Source organism: Anabrus simplex, chromosome 4, assembly GCF_040414725.1.
Source record: "Anabrus simplex isolate iqAnaSimp1 chromosome 4, ASM4041472v1, whole genome shotgun sequence".
Taxonomy (NCBI): Eukaryota; Metazoa; Arthropoda; class Insecta; order Orthoptera; family Tettigoniidae; genus Anabrus; species Anabrus simplex.
Genome location: NC_090268.1, coordinates 129,712,452 through 129,737,773, shown reverse-complemented (window position 1 = coordinate 129,737,773; position 25,322 = coordinate 129,712,452). Strand labels below are relative to the sequence as shown.

Sequence of the window (25,322 nt, the reverse complement as noted above, 5' to 3'; positions counted from 1 at the left end):
AGAAATCACGGTACGAAGTGGGCCATTCGCCAACGCCGTGTCCCATTTATCGTTCGCTACGTGCGCAGCACAGCGGCGCATTTCACATCATGAGCATACCTCAGTGACGTCAGTCTACCCTGCAATTGGCATAAAGTTCTGACCACTCCATCTTGGTGTTGCATTTGCTCTGTCAGTCAGTGTATTTTATCTATCAATCATTTCAAATGTTGTAATCGTGCAACAGGGTTTCATATTTCATTCAGCATTTATTATTATTATATATATAATTCGCTGGGGCCATCAAGGACCACGTTATGTCTTGTTGCATTCGACACTGAACTTGGCCTTCTTTAGAGCCCAAATTTCCCTCATTCTTTGTGAGTGGGTCTGCTTACGCTCCTCTGTCCAAGGGGCACCGTGTCTTCTCTTCGGTTGCTCGTCTCGGTTTAGCCCGTTCGTCAATATTTTCTTGCGGAAGAGATCTCTGTTAAGGGCGTCTTCAGCTGAGATATGTAGCATTTGCAGGTCTTCTTTGGTATTTCTAAACCAGGGAATTGCGATTTTGGGGTTTGAATAAAAAAAGTGAAAGATTTCTTTAGTTAACTTTCTTCCGTCCATTCTTTTCAGATGACCGTAAAATCGTGCCCGTCTTTTTCTGATTGTGTCGGTAATTTTCTCTATTTTGCTGTAGACTTCCTTGTTGGATCTCTTTTGATGGATTCCATTTCTGTACTTTGATCCCAAGATTCCTCTCACAATTTTGCGTTCTCTTTTCTCCAGTTCTTCAAGGAGTCCTTTGTTGGCATTTAGAGACAGGGTTTCGGCTGCATATAGAACTGCTGGCTTCAGAACTGTTTCATAGTGACGTATCTTGGTGTTTTGGGATAGGCATTTTTTGTTGTAGATTGTGCGGGATGTTTGGTAGGCTATTTCCAGTTTGCGTACTCGCTCCTGAAGTGCTTCTTTGTCCAGTCCATTTTTCATGATGATCTCACCCAGGTATTTGAATTTGTCTACTCGGGTGATGTCCCCGTATTTTGTATGGAGTTTTGGTGGAGCCTCTTTGATGTTAGTCATTACTTCTGTTTTCTCAAACGATATCTGCAAACCAGTTTGTTCGGCAATTTCCTTTAAAATTTCAACTTGAGCTCTAGCGGTTTCTATGTCGTTTGAGAGAACAGCAATATCATCGGCAAATGCTAAGCAGTCTTTTGCGATCCCCTTGGATTTGGTTCCTATTCTCAATGGACTGTAGTTGGTTTCCTGTAATCTCACCCGCCAGGTTCTGATGATCTTTTCAAGAACACAGTTGAAGAGTATCGGGGATAGCCTATCACCTTGTCGGACTCCTGTTTTGATGTCAAAGGAATGCGAGAGACATCCGTGGAACTTCATCTTGGATTTTGTATCGTTCAGGGTGGCTCTAATTAATGCCAGCAGTTTCAAATCAACTCCAAATTCATTTAAGATGTTTAGCAGGACTTCCCGGTCAATGGAGTCGTACGCTTTCTTAAAGTCCACAAAGACAGACATATACTGCTTGGACCTTAGTGTACAATATCTGATGATCGTTTTGAGATTTTGGATCTGTTCAGCTGTTGAGCGACCTTTTCTGAACCCTCCTCGGTATTCACCTATTTGATGTTCGACTTGTGCTTCCAAATGCTCCAGGATGGCAAGTGATAGAATTTTGTAAGTCACGGGTAGCAAAGATATTCCTCTGTAGTTGTTGATGTTCTTCATGCTGCCTTTTTTGTGTAATGGATGGATCAAAGCTATTTTCCAATCTTCGGGTAGGGTCTCCTTGTTCCAAATTTCTTCTATTTGCTTTTGCAAGATATCAAGTGATTCCTCTGGGGCATATTTCCATAGTTCTGCTACTGCTGAATCTTCCCCCGGCGCTTTGTTATTTTTGAGACGGGCAATGTGGCGTTTCACTTCATCTCTGTCGGGTGGTCTGGAATCTGAGTACCTGAGTAAGGGTTTCTTGGTCTCAATGGCTCTTTGCGGTTTAGAGCAATTAAGTAATTCTTGAAGTAATCTCCCAGAATGCTGTAATTTTCTTCATTTGACGTCGCCAGTGTGCTGTCCTTTCGCTCAAAGCATAGAGATGGTGGTTTATAGCCAGTGAGTTTGTGTTTGAAGGCTCTGTAGTACTCTCTGCTTTCATTCTGCCTAAAGTTTTGTTCTATCTTTTCAATGAGAGATTTTTCGTATTTACGTTTCTCAGTTCTGAACACCCTAGCTTCTTGGGCACGTTGGGTTTTGTAGGTTTCCCAATCATTTTCTGATTTCGTAGAGTAGTACTGTTTCCACGCATTGAGTCTTTCTTGGAGGACTGATTCGCAGGTACCATTCCACCAGGCATGCTTTTTGCTTCTCTTGATTTCTGTAACGTCTTTGGCGGCCTCAACAAGGAGACTTTTGGCGTTGTTAAAGTCACAGTCATTTGGTCTAGCCTTCTCCTGGAACTCCTCGACCCTTTGCCGAAGTTTATCATTGTCGAAGCGTGTGATCTGTTTGATTGTCTTCCTTGTGTTTGCGGGAATTGGTTTGAATTTGATAAGAGACATATAATGATCTGAGGCCACATTGATGCCTTTCTTTACCTTGACATTCATAATCTCAGGGCTGTTTCTCCTGGAGATTATTGCAACATGATCAATTTGGAACTCTCCGAGAGCTTGGACGGGAGAACGCCAAGTCATTTGCTTTCTGGGTAGATGGCGAAAGTGGATCGACATGACCTGCAGGTTGTGATTTTCGCAAATGGACACCAGTCTTTTGCCGTTGGGATTGGTTCTTTTGTGAGCAGGGCAATTTCCTATAACTTTCTTGTACTTCTGTTCACGACCTAGTTGGGCATTGAAGTCACCCAAAAGAAGCTTGACATGGTGTTTGGGGATTTTGTTTAATTTTTCATCCTGTAGGTCCTAGAAATTATCAACTTCGTCTGGATCAGACTTGTTCTTATCGTTTGTAGGAGCATGTGCGTTAACTAGGGCGTAGGTTTTGTTCGCGCATTTAATTGCGAGTATAGACAATCTGTCATTCACAGGTTCGAAATTTGCAACCGATTTAAGGATCTTGGTTCTAACAGCAAACGCGGTTCCAAGCATCACAGCTCCATTGAGGATTCCTCTTTGCGCTTTGCTCTTGAAAAATCGGTAGCCTTTGGATTCAAAAATCTCTTCATCTGGGTACCTTGTTTCCTGTAGGGCCATTATGGATATCTGATTTTCGTGGAGAGCTTTGGTGAGGGTTTTCAGCTTGCCAGTTTGTGTAAGTGAATTAATGTTGAAAGTTGCTAGAAAGGTTTTAGATTTTGGCCTGAGTTTTTGACTTTTCGGGGTACACCGAGACGCTCCGACTCGTCTCTTGCATGATGTCGAGTCTCCCCCAGAATCCGAACGAGACTCGTGCGCCGTGGCGTTCACGACGAGGGATTTATCCGAAGATTTACTCCCTGGAGTATGTTTCTTGAAATGTTGTGCCATCATGCTTTTTGACTTGACTTTGCTTTGGACGGGTACCCATCCTTTTATAACTAGGGTTGATAGCCCTAGAGGTTGCCTCAAGATGTTTTCTGGCTTCTGGTCATTTACCAGTCTTCGCCGTAACCCTGGCAAGGGACCAGTTTTTTTCAGGGTGGTATTTTATATCCCTACTACCCTCTGACTCTGCTGGCGGCAGAGCCAGCGAGCTTCCCCAATTCCAATGGGACGCGCCCGATGGAGGTAACCGGTAAATCCTCACACGGGTATTATTATTATTATTATTATTATTATTATTATTATTATTATTATTATTATTATTAATATTAATAATAATTGACCCGATTCATTAGATTTTATATTCTCATTTTCATCATTTAGACTGTAATATAATTAGGTATCACGCATTTTATGTCATTTAATCATAGGATAAGGGAATTTTGTTTGTAATTATTCTGTACATAAATAGGGGAGATTTGTTGATTTGAAATGGTCATGCTGTGACTTGTAACTGTGGGCAGGTGAGATGGCATTATATTTTGCTATGTCTAACCGAGGGTGTATTAGGCAAGTAAATTTTCCGCTGACACATCTTTGTAGTCATCGTTTGGACGCTTAGGGAATCTATTAAGACGCATGGCTACTTTTGTATAGTGCGTGGCCACGTGGTTTCAATAGTGTGTCCGTATTCGCTAGCTACCGTGTGTCGATGTGGAAGGGATGCCCAGATAATAGGGAGATGAGTGGTTATTACGAGTTTATATAAATCGATGTAAGAGTGGTGGTCAGTGCTAAGAGGTGTTAGAAGAGGTCTAAGAATCGTCAAAGAGGTGTAAGAGTGGTGGTCTGATCTGAGTAGAGACTTCTACTGGGCTGATAGTGAAGCAGCAACATCTAATTGCGGTGTAGAACTTTGTAATATAAGTTTATTTCAGTAGATTTACCAGAGATTTAGTGCCGTGGTCTGTAGAGGTATACGATATATATATATCGAATTTAACCGATATATGCAGTTAAGAGTCGTCATGGTAGTTCGAATTCTTTTTTGAATTCTACTATGCAATTCACGAACTTTGTTCGAGAATTGAATCTAACGTAGATACATCTAACATCGCATAGAACTGTTGTATTTATTTCAACAGTCTCTATATTAGCTATCAGGACGTGTGAAATATAATATGCCTGGATATTACAGGTCCTTTCAGTAAAGTTTTACAATTTCTAGCAATAAATATTGAGTGAACGTAACCTCATTGGAGCTTACTACACTAGGATAGGGAATGTAAGTCAACTCCAGGTTACATAAGAAGATAACACCAGACGGCTTCCGACTTCAACCCAATGGTTTTTCCAGGAATTTCAGGTTCAACAGTGGTGTGTGCAGACATCAGGTACTTACAGCATCAGACATGTTATGCATAAATAACATGAAGAAGAAAAATGAGATAAATGAGATAAGAGGTTTGCTCTCCGAATTTTGTTGCTTATGACAGCAACTGGCTCTCTACCAATTTATAGTATATTGTGTGAAGGAGGTTAATAGTAATAGTAGTGGTAAGAGTAGTTATAACGTAAATGTACTTTTCTGTTTTCATGTTCTCTTTCTCCTGTATGTATTGTAAATATGTTTATATTGTATATTGCTTTGTTGTGTTATTAGAAGTAGTACTGTTTTATTTGTATTTATTATATCTGTAATTGGAGACCTACTGTCCCTGTTGATGATAAATAGACAAATCAAATATTTCTTTAGCTTACTTGGGCCATCATAATCACTTTCATAGTGTTTGAAGGACCTCCTCCATTTTCCCTCTGATTATTGTTTAAAGATGATGGTTGCCCAGTTACATTCCCTTATAAAACAATAATCACCATCAATAAGAACAACCTCCTTAAGTATACAGCAACGTCTGTTTCATAAAGCAAATGGTAATACATTGTCTCTTCGATGAACCTTTTTAGTAGATCTGACACAGAGCTGTTTACTGAGATAATACGAAGTGAATAAATTAAGATTATCTGTTTATAATGACTTCGCAAATTGATTTTTTAAAATAAATATTATACAGATATAACACACACAGTTGAAAACCAGGACGAATTTATTAGTTAACATCATTTTGTGTACAGATACAGCCTTTGCTATTTTATGCAAAGTAACCACTATATAATACATAAAATGTAAACAACAGTGAATTGATTTGTATACACACTCATATACAAATACAATTTGTAGCAGTCAAATATGGATCTTATTTTATGCGTATATAGTAGTATTTATGTATCCCATAGTGTCTAAACATGCCTGCATTAAAATGAATAAAAAGATACAGTTATTAAGAAGGACAGGTGGTAAAACGCGCTTAAAACATTTCTGCCCTGCTTCTTTTTTTAGAAAATATTAATTCAACTCACATCTAGATAAATGAATAATAGGACATTAAAATTATAACACTTTCATGGCCCTTCATTGCTAATTTAGTTTACAAATCTTAATAATCCAAAAAATTCAATTATAAGGTTTTAGTGCATTAGTAGGCGATACTAGCATAAGATGAAATACATTACATGTAATTCTATGTTATTTTATTTTAATTGGTCCCAAAATCCACTTTCTTACCTATCATAGATAATAGTACAGTATTTTGTTATAAGATTTAAAATTCTGTAGTCAGAAATTACAGTTTTGTCATAAAATTTGCCATTGAATCAAAAATGAATGATATTTAACATAAGATTGGCAAAAATGTAGAAAGTCAGCTGTAACTATTTGTCTATATGAGTTTAGCGTATTTCGTCTAACTTTTTCAAAAAGTCTGGGAAATTTGAAGATGACTGATGAATCCTATGAGTATGCCGATAACATCACGATTGACAGCGAGTAGAACGTTGGTTTTCTTATCGATCTAATAATAATAATAATAATAATAATAATACATTTTATCGGTTTACGCGCTGCTATCAACTTTTACGATATTGTGAGACACCGAGGTGCCGCAATTTTGTCCCGCAAGAGTTTCATTTTATGTTCCAGTAAATCTACCGACCTGACGATGACGTATATGAGGATCTTGAATTACCACTTAACTGACCCGGAATCGAACCCACGAAATTGAGCTCAGAAGGCCAGCCAGTACTCTACCATTTGAATTACTCAGCAATTAAGTTTCAGGAAAATGACACTCAGGCCAAGGAAATTTACACCGAGAAGTATAGATATTATGAAACTTGCTTTTCATACTTTGAAAAACAAAATCTATTCGTTTAGGTGGTTGGGAGTGATTGGGTTGTTCTTTTAGGGGTGTAAGGATCTGTCACAAACGTTTGAGTTAATTTCTTCCTCAGTTCTGGTATTCTTGTTTCGGGTTTAAATGACCTCTTTCAGAGTGTTTTAAGAAATACACTGTCGATTGTAAATTGCTCTATGTATGGCACATTATGGGGGACAGAGAATAGGAAACTGAATGCGATTTCTAGGTGGTTCAGAATAGATAAATTCGTTCGGTGCCATGGTATTATAAATAACCACATTTCAGATAAATCGCTTCATCGTCAAACTTTTCCTCAGATAAAACTAAGGCAGGTTCAGTTAATTTTGTAATTGGCGATACATACGAAAAAGATTTAAAATGCATAGAGAAGTATATGCAAGTGTTATGAATATAGCAGTTTTTAATGTTCTTAAAACTTTATCTGTTGCTATGACAAAAACGAAACTGAAGGTCTGAAAAGTTTCTAATGAAGAAGTATATTCGTTTTTAAGATGTTAGCTGCATGAAAAATATCATTTAATGAGGTAGTCTGGAGTTCTATTTTTATTTATAACCATTAGAACTAACCCGAAAGCATCTTTTGTATATTCCATTACATTGGGCTATGCCATGATAAAAATATCGTAGTGGAATTATGAAGAAATGTATAACCAAAACGGCGATGTTTTCCCATTTTCAGAAGAAAACATCGTTTTTGTAAAAAAAAAAAAGAGAGAGAAGCACTTCTCTAGTTATGAAAGATACAGGTGATACAGAAACATTAACAAAATTAAAACAAATAGTATTTGAAATTTTAGTGACTTTTCTATTGGGATATTTTTCTTGAAATTATTTAGTATGTAACGATATGATGCTTTTCGCCTTACATAAACTAAGATCATATTAAACAAGTTCTTTATGTATTAAATGATTGAATGTGAGATTAGCTGAAGAACATTTTTCAATACTTCTCACCTTCTTCAAATGAAGCTTTTGTAAGATACCAAAGATCAATAAAATGGCAAACTTTCGATCAAAATTGTCTTCTTATAGACTATGTTAATACATTTAAACAAAACATTTTTCCTAGATTACTGTACATTATTTGTAAGTAACTTAGTTTACAGTGATCTGGTATAAAAATCACTGCATGCTCAGATCTACATCTACACACCATTCTTCCGGTGTAAAACTCTCGTGAGTCTCGGCTCATTGTACACACAAGTCTTATTTTGTAACAAAATGCTAATGTTCTATCCCCATATCCTATATTGGTGTCATATAACTACAGGGTACAAGAAGCAGATGCTCTGCTTTAGTGTGCACTTCACTGTCCAGCTCAACTAATTCCAGAGGCACTTGCTTGATGAATGCATCAGAAAACTTCTCTAATATAATTATATTATAGGAGAATGTGTAATCTTCCTTTATGTAATCACTCGGGTGATTTATTTGAGATCATTTTATTCCTTGTAATTCTACGTAAACAACACAAACAGTTTTACCAATAGAATATGGTTGTAGACTATATTCAATCTAAGATTTCTGTGCGTAGAAAGTTATCCTTTCAGGGAGCGTTTCCACCATACACTCTCGATACGTCTAGGAAAACACTTATTTATCACATCAGGTAAAATAATTTTACAGGGTGAAAGTCTTATTATTCACTTCATAATTACAAAGGTTGTCTGCAAAGTATTTGAACTCATACTTTCCCTACAAAAAGTAAGCAAGATATGAATTCAGCTTTGATTTACGATTAGGGAAATTGCTGAGCCCATTGGTCATAGGGAAGTTTCTGTACATAAAAGCTTCAATGATCAAAGTCTGTACTCTTTGGGCGTGTACTGAATTACGAGTTCTTAGACACTTGGCCATTCGTACACTTTATTACATATACTGTGCCTTATTTTTAATTAACTTTTAGGTACTCAAGTCCGTTGAATATCGAGAAATGCTTAAGTTTCTTGCAGGTATTGATATATTGTAGTACAACTCATCTAAATGTCTCATTATCTCGCCAGAAGGAAAACTGTGACAAATGCTTCCAGTAGTACGGTATACAATCATATATCCGGCTGCTTAAAAGTGGCATATGAACGCAATGAGACTGTTAAAATTGAAGTGCCGGTACCCTCACGAAGGTTTTCTACATTGCAGTGTACAGTTATGTTTCTGTATTATCATTATTTCCAGAGGCCACACAAAAAGTTTGATATTTTGTGGACATCCAAAGTGTACTTGACGAAATCATAAATACTTCAATCTCTTCTCTGACTTATTTCCTAATAGGCGCTAACTGAAGTACGGTAGTTGTTGATATTTTTATCCAACACAACACTCATTTCACTCACAATTGCACACATCTTGTTAAATATGGCGAGAATTTATTTTCCACATTTACTGATTGACTGCGAGACTGGTTAATTTTATTCAAATTTCAAACATATAATTATTGTTGAATTTTGAAAAGCAAATTTTTATGTATGTCATGATAAATAACTGAGTGTTTTCAATTCTGAGTTTATTCACTGATGAAGAACTGCATTCTCGAGAGAACGTAGTTTGCAATAATGAAGGTTTTAAAAATGTAATTCAGTATAAGATGTAATTACTTTGTGTTGTAAATTTGACTATTAAATAATTTTCTGACAAATATTTCTTATTTAATATTGGAACTTCCTAGCGTGAGCTATTGTACATAAAAACGGTGACAGGATGTTTTTTCTCAGTTCACAGAAGCCACGATGGATTAAGGTAAGTTCTTCTGATTTTCCCCTTGTTTCTTCCTCTTCTTCTACATCTGTTTGATTATTTCCGAACGTTTTTCTCTCTCCCTTTCCCAAGTACACTTGCCAAAATTATTATTATTATTATTATTATTATTATTATTATTATTATTATTATTATTATTATTATTATTATTATAGACTATAGGAATGGGTCTCTCTGTAACTTAAATGGTTATTGTTAGTATTTCCTCACTGCACCGTTATTAACTGCCGGCCCCGAGGTGTGGTCGTACCGTGCCTGCCTCTTACCCGGAGGTCCCGGGTTCGATTCTCAGCCAGGTTAGGGATTTTACCTGGCTCTGAGGGCCGGATTGAAGTCCGCTCAGTCTACGTGATTGCAATTCAGGAGTTATCTGAAGGTGAGATAGCGGCCCCGGACTAGAAAGGCAAGAATAATGCTATTTGCTTTACGTCGCACCGACACAGATAGGTCTTATGGTGACGATGGGCGAGAGGATTCGTCTTGTCAACCATACGACACCTCAAAATTCATAGATCTTCGGGCTGAGTAGCGGTCGCTTGGTAGACCAAGGCCCTTTGGGGCTCTTACACCACGGGTTTTAATTGTTATTAATTATGGCGTCTGTTTTTCAGCTATGATGTGGTTTTGCTGATATTTACCGACATTGATCTCCTGACACAGTTTCAAAATGTAGCCAGATAATGAAGATATCCAAACGCATTTCCGAAGTAATGTCTTAATGTCGCTCTCTTTCTCATTGTCCAAGCTGAATATATAAACTATGCAGTAAATAGTATCACTGTATTTATTGCAAATGACTGCTTTTCAGTTTTTCGATAAACCAGTTTATTTAGGAACCAAAGAGGCAATTTTTCCTGTTAGCATATATTTAATTCATTTTTGTAATTAATTTATTTCTACACTGAATACCACTCTTCCAGTATGTGCGCATTTTATCAAGTTACCTCCCTTAAATCACAGATTTTAAACCTTATATGGATGCGAACTTGAGATATATTCTAATTATTGTTTATGTTCAGTAATTATTCTCACGAAATGAGTTAAATCGACAACATTAGAATGTTCCATAAGAACAGAAAATTTATAATGCCTTTCATGTTTAGAACACAACTGGGTGTTCGTTGATCATCATTCCTGTTACGTCTCAGGTGCTATCGTGATGGCTACCCAGCGTAGTATAAACAATGCATGCATATTCTTACTTATCGATTACTGAATATCGATAAGCAATTTATGGCGGCCCGGGCGGTTCCTCCTTTCATAACTGCCACGCCTCTAAATATATACGTTCAAGGTACAACATTTTTAAAAAGCCTCATACTGTTCTCTCAATGACTGTGATATCTGCAGAAGTGTTGAAGATATGAATTCATACAGTTCACATTAACTACGCAGTTAAACACTATAATTGTCAGGATACTGAGTCGGATTTGTTATATAGTTTCGCAACTTATCAGTCATTTGCTATATGAAAATTAATTTCGAATGAGATGAATAAGTCTTCTATACTTCTGTGTCAATGGTCTCTTGTGGTGTCCTTTCAATAAGCTTTGCAGACAATTTTACTGACATGAATAACTCTTATTCCAGTTGTGAATTCAAGTTTATAGACATCAGGTAATAACTATCCATATAATAATTTTTGGACAGCTTTGCATATAGATGTAAAGAAAAAACGTTCATTCATTGTCGTCTTCAGTATTGACACTTTTTAAGGACACAGTGTTAAATTCTTCGCCATATTTAAGCAGAAATTTGACTGTATGTATACACCACATACGTACGCTTCATTATGATAACTCCGCTCAAATTTATTGAGATTTCTCTTGAAATGATTTCCATTTCTCAACAGTCGTACCTATTAATAAACTATGTATCACTAAATGTATGTGTATCTTGTGTTGAAAAAGTTTTACGCTCAAATTTTCTTGTCCGAATAAAACTTATTCTAGTTTAGTTCACAGTTAGAGGTGAGAGTCCATGGGGTAACTTTCCACATGGGCGTACATGTCTCTAATGGTATCCCTTGAAGGGCGAGTAGCACCCACGACGTGATTAGCAGCATCTATGGGAGCTGGAGCGACACCATTACTGTGCTGATTGACAAATCTGCTGATACTGTTGATGCCGTTAGGTACCTGCTGTCCGGCCACAGCCCTGCTCACTGTGTTGATGCCGTTTGGGATCTGGCGACCCATGTTGTTGACACCATTGGGGATGTGTTGGTCCGCTTCCAGGTCGTGCAGCATCTCCTGATAGCCGTGTGGTGGTGGAGGGGCGGGTGGTAAAGTGGTCTGAGGCACAATCATACCTCCGGTACGTTTCAGGTTCTCCACATGTTGCAGCACCACTCTGTTGAACTCTTCCTCCACAGCCGGCGAATCCGTATCGCCATCGACAATGCTCAGCCGGTTCTCGTTGTCCAAAGTTTTCAACATGGGCAAGGTCAATTCTCTAAAGAGTTCTAGGCGACGTCTGAAGGCAGCCACACTGTCATCCAGACGTCCACGTCCCAGCTGCAGCTTAGAACAGTCCAACAGGATAACGATAGGTTGCTGGTTGAACTGCAAATAAGATAGAAAATGTTTAACAAACCCCACAGGAAACCTAGGAGTTCGTAACAACTAGGAAAAACAGAAAATGATTATCAGGTACATAGGCAGTTGAAATTAGTAGTAATAATAAAAAAAATCAGCTCGTTTAGTGTGCACAAGGACATTACAATGATACTATTGTACAATGCCTGACCAAAAAAGTTAAGCACCCAGAAGGAAGGGTCCAATATTATCCTATTTCGGTATATATGCATAACATTTATCTGTGAATAAATTATTAGATTTACAAGGATCTGTAATGTATAGAACGCGCACCAGAGTGCATTCGTGATGGCACCGTCCTGTTGTTGATAAGTTGTTACCAGTCAGCTGCTGTGAGTGCTGAGAGGACTACGTACAGTACGAAGCACCCGCGATGCCTCGCAGACGCGTTAGACAGCCTATCCACCGACTGACAGCATTTGACAGAGGCCGGATTTTGGAATTGCATGAGGCTGGTTGGTCGTATCGTGCAATTGCCATGCATGTGGGCCATTCAGATGTCGCAGTGGCACGATGTTTGACTCAATGCGTCCATGAGGGCACCCAATCACGTCGTGTCGACCAAGAAACCCCCCTCGACGAGGGAGGACCGTCATATGGTGCGCCAAGCATTGCGAGATCCCATAACCTCGGCACCCGCCATCCGCGAACATCTACTGGAAACTCTACAACATCCTGTGAGTTCCCGTACAGTGTCTTGATGACTCGCATCCGCCGGATTGAAGTCCTACCGCCCCATGCGTCGGTTGTCATTGACACCAGAATACCAACGCCTGCGTTTGGATTTGTGCCTTGCGCGGGAGGCATGGGCAGAGGACGACTGGTGTCGCATCATGTTCAGTGATTAGTCCCGCTTCTCCATAATCTCCGATGAACATCGTGTGCGGGTTCGGCGGCGTCAAAGACAGAGGTAAGATCCTACCGTTATTGTGGAAAGACACACAGGCGTAATCCCTGGCATCATGGTGTGGATAGCCATAGGATATGCGTTCAGGTCACCTCTAATAGTGCTTCGGCAGACTTTAAGGGCACAGTGATACGTCACGGACATTCTTCGTCTCCTTATGACACAGCACTCTTGAGACAGTGTTCCAACAAGATAATGCGCGTCCACACTGAGTACGTGTGTCTATGGACTGCCTAGAGCATGTTGAGGTCCTCCCGTGGCCAGCAAGATCCCCGGAACTCTCCATCATTGAACACGTGTGGGATAACATTGGAAGGGGACTCCGCCCCAGTAACAACCTGTGGGATTTGGAGGGACAGCTGTAAGAACTGTGGACGAGATTGCCTCAGGAGAGGATCCAAAGGCTGTTCGACACCATTCCGAATCGCATAAGGGCAAACAGTGCGGTCGGAGAGGGGGGGGGGTAGGGAGTGCGACACCCAACTGACCTGGCGCTAACATTCCACCTGTAACTGCCAGAGGCCTTGTCTCTTTCATCCCATATTGTAATCAGTTCAATAAAGGCACATGGTCTTTTAGCATATGTAGTTTCATTCACTTTCAATCACTCCTTCTGGATGCTTAACTTTTTTGTCTGGTAGAAAATATTCCCGGGGTAAATATATCACGATGTCAGGTCAAAAAGTCCTTCACTGTAACAGATGTTAGGAAATAGGTGCTATATAACAAAGTGAACAGGACAGAAGAGAGATTTCACCACTGAATGAAAGCGTAGAATGCATTGGTGATATCGCCTGTCTGTCGTAAGGGGGAGACTGAGTAGGGTATTTCACCAGAGTGCTCATTTTAGGAGTTAAAAATGTGTTTTCTTCCCATTATTACTCGTAGGTTTGCGAGTATTTTGGACGCGTTATTTGTCGCAGTTGATGATCAACCCCTGTGGGCGGGGTTGGTAATTACCGGACTCTTAGCTGGACTTGACATTGCTTCCACTTACTTATGCTGAGATCCTCACCTTAATCTTTCCTATCCGACCTTCCTTGGTTATCTCTTGTTTTTTCCGACCCCGACGGCATTAAACTTGTGAGACCTAGTGAGTCTTTCATTTTCATGCTCTTTGTGTACCCTTCCTTTCTTTTCTCGACACACTCATTCTTCGAAGTGTAGGAATTCTTTCATTTTTTCCTCTGATGAGTATTAAGATAGGATGTTTGCCTTATTGTAGTTCGCCTGAAAACAAATTCCATCTCCACCACCTCGCATCATTTGCCACTGTTAGCTATCCCTGAGCAGATCTTCCCAGCTGCTCTTCAAGAAGCAGAAGAGAGCGTTACCGGCAGGCTGATCAACAATCTGAGGTACCCAGATGACACCCAGATGATCTTGACTGACAGACCTGAAGGTCTTCAGCGCCGGGTAGACAGAATCGTTGCAGAAGAGGATAAGCTTGGACTCAGAATTAACATCGACAAGACAAAAGTGATGTCCATTACTGGAACCCATACTCTTATGAACATTTTTGGGGAACTAGTTGAATAAGTACCGAAGGTAAAGTACCTTGGCAGCTGGGTTACTGAGGACTTGGACCCGAATTTAGAGATCCGTGTACGAATAGAAATGGTTCGTGCTAGCTTTCTGAAAATGAGGAATCTACTGTTTGACAGGAAAAAGTAACTCGCTTACATTTACTCAATTACTTCCAAACTCTGGCACTAACCTATCTATTATTTGACTAGTATAGAGTGACGTTGCAACATTAAGGGGGCCAGAACAAGAACTGTCAAATTTATTGCTCTACTCAGAGATGTGAAAAACCAATATGTGAATTCCTGATGACTTTTAACGTCCGGTGCCCGTAAGTGCAAACAAACTTAGAGTATCGACGCAGCAAATGAGAAAACCCACGTATTTAAATAGTTTCAGAATCTTCAACTATCGTTGATGTATGCTCATGATGTTGAGTTTTATAGAAGCTCTCATAAAATGTTCTTATTTTAAAATTGCACGAGTGGAGGAGATAAGAATAAGCAAACCAGGCGTCTACTTAAATCTTCATACTTTTATCTGATATATTTCCTTTATTGCGATGCATTATTCAAGAGGAATACACTTGCTCCGTTAAAGACACGCGATTCACATGCTTACAGGATAAAAAAAGATAATGTTAACATTGATAACAAGTAATACATGAGGTACAATAAAATATTTATTGCACCGCAGGCTTCTTTACGATGCTTACGAGTTAACTGCTGACAAGAAGCAGAGTCCAAACAGTTTTGTCGACTTCCTCATGAGTTTTCTCCTTGCCATAGTGGTGCGTAAATACAGGTTCAGCATTGCGGGCTTCCGTCCGTTACGTCTCATCTCCCTTGTTCGAAGGTGGTCTCCTCTTCCATTTCATCATTAACTACGTTTTAAGGTTTACCGCCGAGGTGCTGGGATATTTCCCCACGTGATTTATTTTTCGTGTTGGTAAATCTACGGACACGAGGCTGGCGTATTTGAGCATCTCCAAATGCCACCGGAATTAGACGGGATCGAACGTACTAACGTGAACACCGGAAGACAGCGGTCTACAGTTTGAGCCATTCGACCCGGCCCGACCTCATCAGTGTTTGGGCAAAGGATATCTTGCTTTCTTCTGATATGTTAAAAAAAATGCATTTCCTTAGCGTAGTACGTCATAATTAACGGTACGTAAAATAATTTATGTCCGCCTCTGTGGTGTAGTGGTTAGTGTGATTAGCTGCCACGCCCGGAGACCCGGGTTCGATTCCAGGCTCTGCCACGAAATTTGAAAATTGGTACGAGGGCGGGAACGGGGTCCACTCAGTCTCTGGAGGTCAACTGAGTAGAGGTGGGTTCGATTCACATCTCAGCCGTCCTGGAAGTGGTTTTTCGTGGTTTCCCACTTCTCCTCCAGGCAAATGCCGGGATGGTACCTAACTTAAGGCCACGGCCGCTTCCTTCCCTCTTCCTTGTCTATCCCTTCCAGTCTTCCCATCCCCTCGCAAGGCCCCTGTTTAGCATAGCAGGTGAGGCCACCTGGACGAGGCACTGGTCATCCTCCCCAGTTGTATCCCCGACCCAGAGTCTGAAGCTCCAGGACACTGCCCTTGAGGCGGTAGAGGTGGGATCCCTCGCTGTGTCCGAGGGAAAAGCCAACCCTGGAAGGTAAACAGATTAAGTAAGGAAGTAAAATAATTTACTTTTCAGTTAAATAACATTCCAAATACCCCTCGATAAATTGTAGATAACGGTGTTCTGTTTCGTTCTCGTCAACACCGATACCGTTCCCGCTTACCACCGTATACAGTTTGTCTGTGGCATTGTTTATCACTAGAGGCATGATTTATTTTTTTGTTTTCTGCATTAACGATAAGCGCGACAAAAACATTTTAAAGCGATTTTTAGATAGCTTAACGAATCATATGATTGTGGTTAAGAAATAGTGATTTCGTGATTCGAACGAATTAATGCGATAAGACCAGCTTAAAGTGAAATTTACTTGTTTTGCGATTTGTGCGAAACTATAGCGAAATTCATGAAAAATAAAAACGAGCTTGAAATTGAAAATGAAAACCTACAACCTGTTTTTCAGTCAATGACCGTGTCAGGGATGGAATGAATGAATCCTCTATCTTGCAGCGAGGATAGGGATTGTGCCGGCTGTCGAAGCCTGTCGCACTCCTCTGGGGCAAGATTAATGACTGACAGATTGAAAGAAATGATAGTGGAGAGTGTTGCTGGAATGAAAGATGACAGGAAAAACCGGAGTACCTGTAGAAAACCTGTCCCGCCTCCAATTTGTCCAGCACAAATCTCACATTGAGTGACCGGGATTTGAACTACGGAACCCAGCGGTGAGAGGCCGAGGTGATTTCGAATCCGAGGGAAGAACCGGCCCTGGAGGGTAAAGACCTATCTCGCGAAATAACGCAATAAAATCGGTTCCTTTCGTAAAATCATATAAAAATTAATACGAGAAAAATCATGCCTCTGTTTATCACTGTACTCCTGTGACACCCCCCCCCCCCTTCCGCCCTGTGATTGGGAGCCATAGAATTCATTCACTGTATTCCCTGCCTAGAAGGGGGAACAGGGGCTCACAACTTCCGAACGTGGGTTGGTGACCATGAATCCTTTAAGTTCAGCATTGCTTCCACTTGCTTGTGCTAGAATCCATCTCCTCGCGTTCATCTTTCCTACTCGTTCTCCCTTGGCCACTCTTGTCCTTTTCCGATCCAGAGATACCTAGAGAGAATTTCATTTTCACGCCTTTCGTCGCCCTTCTTTTGTCGACAGGCCTACTTTCATTCTTCGAGTAAAAATCACCACCACCACCACCACCACCATATCGATAAAAACTTTATTTCCTTTCTATGACTTTTCTTTGCTTGTGGTTTAACGTCTCAGTAACACATTGGAGGTTTTTGGCGACGCAATGATGGGAAAGAGCTAGGATTTGGAAGGAGCGGCCGTGGTGTTAATGAAGGCACAATCCCAGCAGGTTAACTTTGGGAGTTACCGAACACTCCTAATTATTGGCGAATTACTTCTCCACTCAAAAGCTAAAGAAGACTAAATACTACTTTTAGCTGGAGTCCCCGTGGCTCGCACGGCAGCGCGTCGGCCTCGCACCGCTGGATACCGTGGTTCAAATCGCGGTCACTCCATGTGAGATTTGTGCTGGTCAAAGCGGAGGCGGGACAGGTTTTTATCCGGGTACTCCGGTTTTCCCTGTCATCTTTCATTCCAGCAACACTCTCCTTTATTATTTCATAGCATTTATCAGTCATTCATAAATGTGGTTGTAGGTTTTCATTTTCATTTCACTACTTTTAGCTCATTTTCCAAAGATAGTTTCAAACATAGATATAAAGTTCCGTAATAATTTGTAATCTTTACCTTGCTCTCGAATTCATGTACTTGGTTCATGTCCCGAGGAAATCCATCCATCAGAATTCCTTGTGCGCTCATGTTGGTCCTCATTTGTGACTCTACGAGCTGTAGAACGATGGTCTGAAACAGATAATGTCGCATTAATAACTGTGTTCACTAACTTTAAATAGGTGAAATAACGTTAACAAGCAATTACTATTTCTTCGAACAATTCCTTGCACGACTTTTTAATAGACTCATAGGCCTGCATACGATTGCTTAATTTCAGATGAGTCATGAAATGAATGAATTTATATAGGAGTGGTGAAGAAACCCCGCAGACAAAGAATACACCTACGGTATCCCCTGCCTGGCGTAAGAGGCGACTAAAAGGGGCGACCAAGGGATGACTACACTAGAACCATGAGACTACTTGTGATTACTACCATTACGTGCGGAACACCTTGGGTCGACGTGACTTGCAACTAGTACCACCTTGCGAAGAAAACATGGGTTTACGTTGCCTAGGAGCAGTACCATTATGCAAGGAACAGTACGGATCTGGGCGTTGCTTGTGATGTCATCGTGTGTATTTTACTGAGGCGGGGCTCTCTGTTGCACAGACAAGTACCTAGCGAGAGCAAATGCCGAGTGCTGCGCTCGAATGTATTGGTTCCATTGTGTCACCTAAGTGTAGCACCAATATATGAGGAACACCATGCGTCTACGTTGCCTGTGATTAGTACTCCTACCTAAGAAACACCACGGGTTTGGCTGTAGCCCGTGATTAGTACCACTATGTGAGGAAAACCATTGGTCTGCGCTGCCTGAGAGTAGTACCATTATATGAGTAACACCATGGGTTTGTGTTGCCTGTGGGCGTTACCATAATGTGTGGTGCACCGTAGGTCTATAATGCGTATGATTAGTAGCACTATGTGAGCAACACCATGAGTATACGCGGCCTGTGATTAGTCCCAGTATGTGAGGAGCACCATAGGTCTGCGTTGCTTCTGAGTGATGTCCTTATGTGCGAAACACCATGGGTTTGTGTTACTTGCGAGTGATGCCATTGTGCGTGACATGTCATGGGTCTACATTGTTTGTGATTAGTGAAATGAAATGGCGTATGGCTTTTAGTGTCGGGAGTGTCCAAGGACATGTTCGGCTCGCCAGATGCAGGTCTTTTGATTTGACGTCCGTAGGCGATCTGCGCGTCATGATGAGGAAGTAGTATAATTGGATGGTTCGGCCGCCTCCTCCTCCTCCTCCCGCGACGCGGAAAATTTGAATTCTGGCGGGAAATTTGAATTTTGGCGCGAGATTTGAATTTGTAAACAAAGCCACGTGCTTTTTGACAGCTGTCATCGACAACAACGCATCGCTAACCTCACTGCTGCCATCTTGACGGGCCTAAACCTCAGTGGTACCAACTTAACCTAACTAGCGCGAGGTAAACAAAGCCACGTGTTTTTTGACAGCCACGTGCTTTTTGACAGACAACAACGCATCGCTAACCTCAGTACTGCCATCTTGACGGACCTAACCCTCAGTAGTGCCAACTTAACCTAACTAGTACGAGGTAAACAAAGCCACATGTTTTTTTGACAGCCACGTGCTTTTTTGACAGCTGTCATCCGCCATATTTAAACTACAGAGCACTGTGCTGCCCTCTTTATCGTAGTAGATGTAAATTCGTCACCTGTCATCCGCAGTGCTGCTATCTTGGCGGGTCTAAATCTTAGTGCTACCAACTTAACCTAACTAGCGCGAGGTAAACAAATCCACGTGCAGCTGTCATCCGCCATCTTTAATCACAGTGCTGCCCTTTTTGTGGTGGCGGATAATTTGAAAAATGCTTTTTGATAGCAGCCATCTTTGAGCACCGTGTTGCCCTCTATGTGGTGGCGGTAAATTCCACGTGCTTTTCAAACCTATATGCTTTTCTGACAGCTGTCATCCGCCATCTTTAATCCAGAGAGAACAGTGCTGCCCGGTGGCGGCAAATTCCACGTGCTCTTGTTTGGAAACAAAGCCATGTGCAGCTGTCAACCGCCATCTTTAATCACCGTGCTGTCCTCTTTAGCTACTTACCTTTGACAGTTGTCATCCGCCATCTTTAATCTAGAGAGAACAGTGCTGCCCTCTATGTGGTCGCGGCAAATTCCACGTGCTCTTGTTTGGAAACAAATCAACATGCTTTTTTTTGACAGCTGTCAACCGCCATCTTTAATAACCGTGCTGCCCTCTTTAGCTACTTACCTTTGACAGTTGTCATCCGCCATCTTTAATCTAGAGAGAACAGTGCTGCCCTCTATGTGGTGGCGGCAAATTCCACGTGCTCTTGTTTGGAAACAAATCAACATGCTTTTTTTGACAGCTGTCAACCGCCATCTTTAATCACCGTGCTGCCCTCTTTAGCTACTTACGTCATCCGCTATCTTTAATCCAGAGAGAACAGTACTGCCCTCTATGTGGTGGCGGCAAATTCCACGTGCTCTTGTTTGGAAACAAATCAACATGCTTTTTTTTGACAGCTGTCAACCGCCATCTTTAATCACCGTGCTGCCCTCTTTAGCTACTTACCTTTGACAGCTGTCATCCGCCATCTTTAATCCAGAGAGAACAGTACTGCCCTCTATGTGGTGGCGGCAAATTCTACGTGCTCTTGTTTGGCACTGCATTGCAATCAAACACTGTTTAGAAAAAAAAATCTCTTCTCAACATGAGCTAGACAATAACATACTTACGAATCTGCTCAACACCTTCTTTCTTGCTTTTCTTCTTTGTGTAATAAACAAAAACTCTATCTTGCAAATAAGGAGCGGGTGGAAGGTAATAACTAACCTAAAATAAAATAAAATCCCAATTCTACATTATTTATTTACATCGGTATGTACAAGTTTTATCTTGAATCATTTTACCCTAGTGATGTTTGCGTACTTCTCGATGCAATTCTTGAATGTACAAGTTCAAACTTGCCGTACTACTCTCTCAGCGTACCTCTCCCTACAATATGTACAGTGAATTGTGATGTAAGACAGCGTAACGTAAGTACACATCTCTAGCATAATGTTTACATCTGCTTTATGTAAAGTAGTACCTATCAATACTACTATGCCCCCAGGCTAGCGTGTTGGTAGAATTTGGGATGACAAACCGTTTGCAATCATCACAATTAAGGGCTACCTTACTAATTAAATGAGTGTACAACTGGTGCTTCTTGCTTCTAATGACAGACATTTGCTTATGCAAAGCAGGTGGATTACTTTTAATGCAATTGTTATAGTTTTCAAAACCTAGCTGATTCTGAATGACATTCTTTTTAACCCCCTTCAATCTCTTTATTTGTAATTCATTTAAGAGTTTTATGCAATATGACTTGGATTTAGTACCTACAAATGAATCGATAATATTCCCAGCACATTCATCTTTCATTTTACCTAGAACCTTTTTGTTCACTAGTGGAAGATGATATTGATTATTTGCAGGATAGTTACTTGTATCAAACCTACCCAAGTCTGGCTTTATATCATTGTAATAGTCATCAGTTTTGATTTGATAAATAAACAAATCGGTATCTGTGTAGAGCAATTGCGCATTATGCGCGTACTTCTTCATCATATAATCGTAATGGAATTCATACATGAGTGTTTTAGCCAATTCAAGTACTGCAAAGCCGACGTAGGTAGGTTTGTCATACTTAACCTTAACACGATTCATCTGTATAATAACTAAATTCTCATGTATGATGGTGCAGCTGTGGAAATTTGGTTTACTTATTAAATAGTTAGCACCATACCTTTTCTTAATATTCTCCCAGTTTGTAATCAATTTTACATCAACGCGTTTGTCAACATTTTCCCAAACACACTGTTATTCATAAGCTTGTAGAAATCTTTTTCAAACTCGTTAACCGCATTCGTTCTTAAATTATTGTTCAGATCGATATATGGCTTTAGCCACGGTGACTGATTAAATTCTAGTACGCGGTGAATTTTGGATAACTTCAAACCATGCTGCAAACACTGTTTTAAATTTCGGTAATGAATGATATACTTAGATTTATCGCATAAATTAGCAATGAGCATTTTCGTCGTTGATGCGATGTACGGGGGCTTCATATTTTCAGGGCAGAACGGTAAGTCATTATGAGAAGTGTGTAACTCATTAGGATACTGTAAGTCAACTTCGAGGAAATAGCCTTTATCAGCTTCATCGCCTAGGGCGTGCGGCTGTAAAGCATCAATTTCGCGTTGCGTTAGCCAGCGGAAACCACTCACCGGTAGATGCTGACTCATCGCCCACCCATACTGATTATTAGCATCGAGATAAACGATATACTGAGATTCCTGACTAGAATCGAAACTCGGCATGTACTTATTATTTGCCTTGGAATACCGCCCGCTGCACTGACTTAGACCGCCTCGAATAGATTATTTTATAAAGTGCACCATATCAACATCAGTTAGCAGTTCCAAATTCACCTGCGTGTATTTTAACATCGCGTCCCAACTTAACCCAGGTGCAGTAAAATACTGACATGGGTCAAGGCTGTAGGTTTTCTTGCAAACACAGCGAAAATTTTCAAAAACATCAGCTAACAAAAGTACATCTGTCTTTAAATATAAATCGGAGTATTCACCTAGCATTTGAATGTGGAACTGCTCCCAGATATGTTGTGCATGTAAATAGTCATCATCACTAATATCTGCTGAATTCAGCGAGCTGTAAAAGGATTGTTTCGATGGTAAGGCACGTTCTTCGAGGCGTTCTAAGATGTCGAGATATTCATAACAAAAAACACCCTTACGCCGAAGTAAATTAAACTGCGCTTCTTCGGGAAAAACGCGTCGAATTTCCGTAAATTGTTCAGGTTGTAAATGACTAGAAAGTTTATCGAGGCTACTCGCCATGAAGCGAAACGAGTCAAGGAATCTCAGTTTTATAGAATGCTCAGCATCTACTTTTACAGACTTTGCAAACGCAATGTACCGCTCTTTATTCTGAGGGATTATATCTACTTTTTCATCTGAAGCTTCAAATTGTGAAATGATGAAATGAGAGTCGTAACCAGATAAGTTATGAAAAATTACAGGGATAAATTTAGGAACTCTATACTTAAGATTACAGCTATAATGAGCGGCACATCTGTAGAAACCAGTTAAATGATCATGATCAAAAACTTTAGGGTTATTTTCGGAAAATTCCCCATCACAAATGCTACACTTTGTAGCACGTTCATGATCATTTAACTGAATTTCGGTGAGTGGCTTCATAGGAATATTACTATTCAGAATACGACCGAGACGAACTGCATCACTTTCAAGTCTTTCTAAAAATACTTTAGCAGCATCATGTCCTCGATACAGCTCTAACTTGTTAAGCGTACTATCGTAACTACACTTGATGTAATACGCGAAGCTATACGGGACATGCATGTGCGTAGTATTAGTGAAAGAGTTGTCAGGATTAGGTGAGCATGTGTTGCATGGCGTGAGGATGGCTTCAAAGTCTGCATAAATCACGAACGATACCCACATCTGCTTGTGAAAAGTTGTAAATTTTAAAACATTATTGCCTGTAGTAGGTATCTCTGTACGTACATGATTGCAGTCATTCTTGGAGTGTTTCGTTAACTGATCTTCAGTTTTAAAATACTGCAAGCATCCATCACATAGCCACTTTTTGTTACACCTGTTTGACAACTGACTACCAACAAGTCTACTCAGATTTTTAATCCAGCAAAAGTGGCTATTTTCACTGTTTTCAATATAGAGTAAATTAACATGAGTACTCTTCTTATGACATGTATAATACAGAGGACCTACTACAGACTTTTTCTCTACACCATACACATTAATACTAATGTTATTTAGTTCCTCAAAGCGCTTAATATCCTTTTTATCTGCACAGGAAATTCTATACTATCGAAATTTAGCTGCGTTGAATAGTGTGGATACGATGATGTTCTATTCGCTACATTCGATTTAGCAGGATTTAAAGCCGACATCACCGCCCATGCAAAACATGCTTCGTCATTGTTTTGGATGTTTACAACAGCTTCTTTTCGCTGAATCCATGTCGGCAGCTCGATGTACGATGAACCTCGCATGGGATTGTACTTATTGATGTTAACTTCTAGGTACATTATTTCAACTAAAGCCCACCCTGATTCCTTTTCCTGAAATTCCTCGCTCTTAGTTGAAATAATGTTAGAGACATCCCTAAGTACATCACCAAAATTAGTTGACTGACTTATGACAGAATTCTTCGTATTAAATGATTTAATGTCCGTTATTTCGGATTCATCCGTGCTTTTAATGTACAAGGCGAAAAGTTCAAAATTAACTTTAAATAAATTATGATTGGACAAAGATTTAGCAAGAAGCTGTTGTACATCCGGTTGAACGCAATTTAAAAAGTTTGAAGTGCTTTGAAACTTTTGACTGATGCGAATTCGGTAACTAGCAATCCTACTTTTAAATGCTGTATTAATTTCCTCGATGTTTGCGTTACTACCACTTCTACATGCATTATTTTTATGCGCATTACTCCGTAAGTGTCCCTGAAAATGCGAAGATGGTACATCAGTGTTACAGTGCTCGCAGTGAATAGTTTGAAGTTCATGATTTTTTCTAGGTTTTTTGCTACTAGTACTTTCTACAGCTACATCAGTAGCTGCACGCTTTTTCCCTATTACTACCTGAGGGCGAGTAGATATTTGATGTACCTCTGCTAAGTGAGCCTCGTATCGCTCTACGTTAGCGAAATACACACTACAAACTTTACATAAAGCAGATGTTATGCTAGGGTGTTTTGATTTCATATGGCGCATGAAGTTATCTCGCCTTGTAAACGTTACATTACATTCCTCGCAGCAGGGGAACATCTGAAAAGAGAACGACCGATAGAGATTAGGCGAAAGTTACGGAAGAAACCAAGTTTCAACGTATAGAGGTCGGACATGGCTGTGAGTTTGAAATTATAAGATTAACCTCTTCTATAGCATGAGGATTGAAGAGAACGACTATTTATGAATAGACTAAAGTTACGATGTTTTAGAAGAAACCAAGTTTCAGCCTGTTGAGGTCAGACATAGCTATGTGTGTTTGAAATTATAAAATTAACCCAGCCTATATCATGAGGATTGAAGAGAACGACTATTTATCAATAGACTAAAGTTACGATGTTCGGAAGAAACCAAGTTTCAATGTATAGAGGTCGGACATTGCTGTGAGTTTGAAATTATAAGATTAACCTCGTCTATAGCATGAGGATTGAAGAGAACAACTATTTATGATTAGCTTAAAGTTAAGATGTTCGGAAGAAACCATGTTTCAACGTATAGAGGTCGGACATTGCTGTGAGTTTGAAATTATAAGATTAACCTCTTCTATGACATGCAGATTAAAGAAAATAACTATTTATCAAT

At 40.0% G+C, this 25,322-nt stretch overlaps 1 protein-coding gene across 1 annotated transcript in view; it reads right to left on the bottom strand.

Annotated features, from left to right (window-relative positions):
• Positions 1 to 11,466: 11,466 nt before the first annotated feature.
• The window catches only part of LOC136872197 (adenylate kinase isoenzyme 5), a 327,365-nt gene continuing 313,509 nt past the window's right edge, over positions 11,467 to 25,322 (bottom strand). Inside the window, exons 8-9 of the mRNA XM_068227364.1 lie at positions 17,915 to 18,028; positions 11,467 to 12,066 (exon numbers count right to left, since the gene is read on the bottom strand). Coding sequence (XP_068083465.1) covers positions 11,467 to 12,066; positions 17,915 to 18,028 — 714 coding nt within the window. The remainder of the gene's footprint in view (positions 12,067 to 17,914; positions 18,029 to 25,322) is intronic.